We start from the raw sequence: 5,000 nt of genomic DNA, 5'->3' as shown, positions 1-5,000 counted from the left end.
GGTTCTTTGATAACATGAAACCTCTCTCATCTACTTGATGGAAAGTGTTATTGGCCAGAGCGATGAATGTCTGGTAGGCGGCCCCATCACGACCTCGGAGTCCGACTAGCGCTTCTGTTCTCAGGTTTTTGAAAACGTTGCCAACAAAAAGGGCAGCAGTTATCTCGCACTCGTTGTAGAGTTCCATGCTGAACGCTCCGCTCTCGATGGTTTCGAAGTGGTTTCCACCGGCGATGAGGAAGCCGAGGGCCTCGGTGTTGATAGCAAGAGTTCGAATTATTTCAATGTTATTCTTGAAGAGAAGGAACCGCGTGCCGTATTCAGGAAGTGACAGATTGCCATTGGATGGCAGCTGGCGGCCCATGATGCCATCCAGGATGTCTTTGTTGTACGAGATAGATCTGCCTAAATTACTGCATCGAGTCTCTTCTTCACTGTAACGGCGCGGCAAAACTACAGCTTCGCTGCTGATTTCTCCAATGGTTGTGTACACCAAAGCCAGATCCTCAAGCGCCGGAAGATTTGTGAATGACCTCTCCTGTATTTTCTTGACTGTGCTGCGTGCAATCTCAATCAAACGAAGGTTATTGAGGTTGCTGTACGTGCCGGTCTGGATGATGTCAATGGAGCTCTGGGAAATGCGCAATGTCTCCAGGAGTTTCAGTCCACCGAAGGCATAAGACGGCAGTGTCTTGAAGGAGCACTCGTGGAATTCCAGACTAACGATGCTAGAGTTCCACTGGCGGTCAGGGCTATGTCTGGCGAAGTAGACATGCGCGCCTTTGAGGATGATGGAGGCAGGGGTAACGAGGGTCTCAAGAACCGGCCAGTTCAGCTCCAGGCCTTTGTTGGGGCAATCGCGCTGGTCGATGGTCAGCTGTGCAATAGTCAGGTTCATCTGCGAGGAAAAGAGAGGGCTTAGGGAGACTGACTCCTAACAACTTATACACATCTTATGAGATAAAATTTCGTAAAGAATGAATAAAATATGGAAGGGCACAACAATATATACATATACATATGACAGTCACACTCAAGAAATTACAAATTAATAAAGTAAACGAAAGACAAGAAAAAGTTACACACACACACACACACACACACACACGCACATCCACACGCACACGCACACACACACGCACACACACACATACACACACACACACACACACACACACACATATATATATATATATATATATATATATATATATATATATATATATAGATAGATAGATAGATAGATATACACATATACATATACATACATATTTATATACTTATATATACATATATGTATATATATATATATATATATATATATATATATATATATATATATATATATATATATAGTGACACATATATACATATACATGTACATACATACATACTGTACATATATTGTATATATATGTATGTGTATATAGAGCCATTATGATAGTGGTCGTCATCAAAAGCATTCTTACCCGTCTTAGTCTCTGCATGCAGTTGCAGTGAACGTCAACCATCTGAGAATCATTGAAGGATTGTTGGAAATCACACTCGGAGATCCTCTCGGCGGATGCAGGCGCAGGTGCGGCCACCGCCACCACCAAGGCGGCTATGGCCACAGCCAGGTGCTTGAAGGTAAGGTTGGCCATGGTTCCTTCGAGACTTCGTTTCACCCGTAATATCAAATTATTTGATAAATCTTATAGCTTGCGTTTCAGATATTAAGCCACTGTAATGTCTTCGTACTCCATACACTATTACTTATATTATCTATCTCCAGCACGTCTAACCTCCTTGGAAGCCGAAGGAGAACTGACTGGGAAAGGGTTTCCTGCGGCGTTTTATGGAACTGGCGAACTCACGGATCCGTTCACGTCATAGCGGCTTCCCCTTCTCCATAGCAGAGCGGATATGGGGAGTTTTCTTTGGAACATGCCTCTGTTCCATGTCATGGCATGTCACATCTAACTATAGAGAATCATGATAGCTGTCTGGTGCATCTACACTGTCAAGGGATTGGCTAGCCAGAGATGACGTCACAAGGGTCAGAGTATGGCCCTGCCAAAACAGAGACAATCTGACCGATGTGGGTTTTTTCGAAGCTGATCCTCTTTGCTGTGTTAAGCTTTTACGGGGTTTTAGTTATGGTGGCGGAGGTAGAAAGAAGTTCTGAATGTCGAAGGGAAAGTGAAACTTACTGGTTCAGTCTGGATGTTAGTGGTGCTTAGCTTTATCTAATTTTTTTACCTACAGAACCCTGATCACATGTAATGTGATCAACGTATTAATGAAACTCTGGATATATTGATTAAACGTTTTTTTGTCTCAATAACGATGCAGCTAGGTAGGAAAACAATCTAAGGTATAAAAAGCGAAGGCAAAACAATACCATTTTTGGAAAGAGAAAAGTATGACCTAATGCGTTTCCTGCGCATAAGAGAGAGAGAAAAAAAGAAACGTGATCTTATTCACGCGTTCTTGTGACTATACTAGGGTTAGGAGTTCCTTCTGGAGGAAAAGCCCAAAGGAATGGACACATAATTGCCTACTTCGAGCTCAAGGAAAGAAAAAGTTGGGATGGGTTGCGTTGGGATTCTTATGACCTTTGGGATTAAATCCGCTCTCCATTGAGAAGAGTTATCTTTTAGAAAAATAAGACTATTATATACTTTTTCCTTAATGTTATAATCGAATTTTTGTTCCTATGATTCACAATCAAAACCGAATGGACGATTAAGAGAACGACTCTTGTTACCCAATCAGCTGACCCATACAATAACAATGTATAAAAGTACATTATTACATGTCGTCATACCTTCAAGTAGCATTCCCTAGTATTTAGAAGCAGTCCAATTTTAATCCCTGAAAATCGCATATTATGGTAAGATATAGCTTATCTACTTTGCGCTTTCCTGAACCCTGGGCATTTCAAGTATGACTCACTCTATCATATAATATAATATAGTATGATGGTATTTTTTACAGTGATCTTATTCATGCAACTTTCTAGATGAACTAACTTCGATGGATTTAGAAATTCTGATAATGTTTATCAGTGTTATGGATAGTGGTTTCCGTCGAGAACTGTTTTATATGAATTATGAAATGGCATTAAACCGGGTTATCTTTGGACTACAATGATTCCTGTCTCTCCTGCCGTGATTTTAAAAACAAGTATGGTTAGGTTGTAAGACATAGTAATGGTTAGTTGCTGCACAAAAAGTTTTTCAACTAAAGTATTAACTTCAAAGACACCCAAAACCTGGAAACTACCAAATAAAAAAAGAGTATTAAGCAAAGAAATGGAAGTAGTCTTATCAGTGTCAGTTTCAAGACTATGAAAATTTCTTGAATGAAAACAACGGTGCTGTGGGGGTAGAGAGATATGGAATAAACCTAAAGAGACATTAATACAGACCAAATCTATTTGTTTTCTCACGAGTCCTATTAATTCGATAACAACAGAAGACAGAACTAAAATAAACTCTAAAACCTTCATGACAATACAATCAACAAAAGAATTAGAGCTCATTAACAATAACAAACAGTAAAACCAGTTTCTACAACACAAGAGCTCGTGTCCGGCGGAAGTGGGTTGGTCCTCCATGGCGGTGCCACCTTCAGCCCTTCACGTGCTTGAGCCGGTGTCGAGTCACTGGGGATTCCTACAGACGGGAGGTCCATGACGTCGGTGTTATTTCCTGTCATTTCATTCCGATATTCATGCGCTCTTTGTTATTTATAGATGCCCTACTTTTAACTTAATGAAAGTACTTGATTCTGGCTATCGTAAAGTAAAATTTGATTGCGTAACATACAGCGACTTCTCGAAGCGTTTGGCGTCATTGATGTTACTTTCACTTGATTTTACTCTACTTTACTTTATGGCATGTCAATGCAGACCTACGTCGCCCTTGCAGAGACAGTGTCACACACACGAGGCTAGGGACCTGTCTCTTCCTAGAGAGCAGTGTAGTTACATGTTAAATTACAAGTTGATTAACTTTCTTTCGGAACTAAATTTGCCTAAAGACGCCATGACCTCGAACTAGTTTTTAAGTATCAACTTTACAGGTAATTTATTTCAGAGAGAAGAGCACACAGATGAATATACATGCATAGAATCATAGATTATATTTGATTTTGTAACGCAGTGATTCGACAATATTCCACTACTATTATTACCCAAACATTTAATGATGTATCCCTTTAGTAACACAAGGCAAGCTAATAGTCCTATGTAGGGGTAATGCTTTCAGTAGAAAACAAAAGGTTGCTAACTAATAATAGAAAAAAATTAATAGAGAACATTAATGTCATACTTTATTTTCACTAATCCTTCCCTTTGCCAAAAATACCGAAGTCAAGATAGAAGAGGTCCCCTCTTTTACATGTAATGATGAAATATAAATTCTTATGTCTGGTCATTAACCTCCATATCCACAAGTTAAAGAAAATGGCTCTAACAAAATAGATTAAAAGAACATTATGAAAAGGAATAAAAAGTATGGTCGGGTATGAAGCGCGCTTCAGCCGGTCGAGATTCAGCGGTTGGTACACCTGGATAGAGTTCATTGTCAAATATTTTAAGTCAGTTTATTGTAAAGCTTGTGCATCTAGGCCTGCTGTAGGTAAAATAATATTCATGGAAATATCCCAAGTAAAGGGACATTCTTACTCCTAATAACGGAATAACGGAATATGAAATGCAGTTAACGTCCAAAAAAGGAGAAAAAAAAGAAAAAGAAAAAAGAAAAAGAAAAAGAAAAAAAGAGAAAGAAAAAAAAGTTAATGCAATATTGGATATTTGTCAGTGTTTGACATCTACCCAACGTTGCCGGACCTGTAACTAGTCAAGGCTAGTAACTCTCATTCCACACCAATACGGTAAACCACTGGATAAATACAAAATACTACTCTAAGGAAGTAATTTTCGATCAAATGATGAGGATACTTTATAATGAATGAATCAGATAACCACTAGATTAATCTGAATTTCGTTCATA

The 5,000-nt window shown here is 39.1% G+C and overlaps 1 protein-coding gene across 1 annotated transcript in view; it reads right to left on the bottom strand.

The window, feature by feature from the left end:
* The window catches only part of LOC122246870 (uncharacterized), a 2,293-nt gene extending 485 nt beyond the window's left edge, over positions 1-1,808 (bottom strand). The window contains exons 1-2 of the mRNA XM_043005643.2: positions 1,470-1,808; positions 1-898 (exon numbers count right to left, since the gene is read on the bottom strand). The exon at positions 1-898 is cut by the window's left edge and continues 485 nt beyond it. Coding sequence (XP_042861577.2) covers positions 1-898; positions 1,470-1,643 — 1,072 coding nt within the window. The 5' untranslated portion in view covers positions 1,644-1,808. The remainder of the gene's footprint in view (positions 899-1,469) is intronic.
* Positions 1,809-5,000: the final 3,192 nt, after the last annotated feature.

The sequence above is a fragment of the Penaeus japonicus genome, unplaced genomic scaffold (genome assembly GCF_977035675.1).
Source record: "Penaeus japonicus unplaced genomic scaffold, GWHDUDI00000001_assembly GWHDUDI00000004, whole genome shotgun sequence".
NCBI classification, from domain to species: Eukaryota; Metazoa; Arthropoda; class Malacostraca; order Decapoda; family Penaeidae; genus Penaeus; species Penaeus japonicus.
The sequence above is the reverse complement of the archived record's forward strand: the minus strand, read 5'-3'. Positions and strand labels throughout refer to the sequence as shown.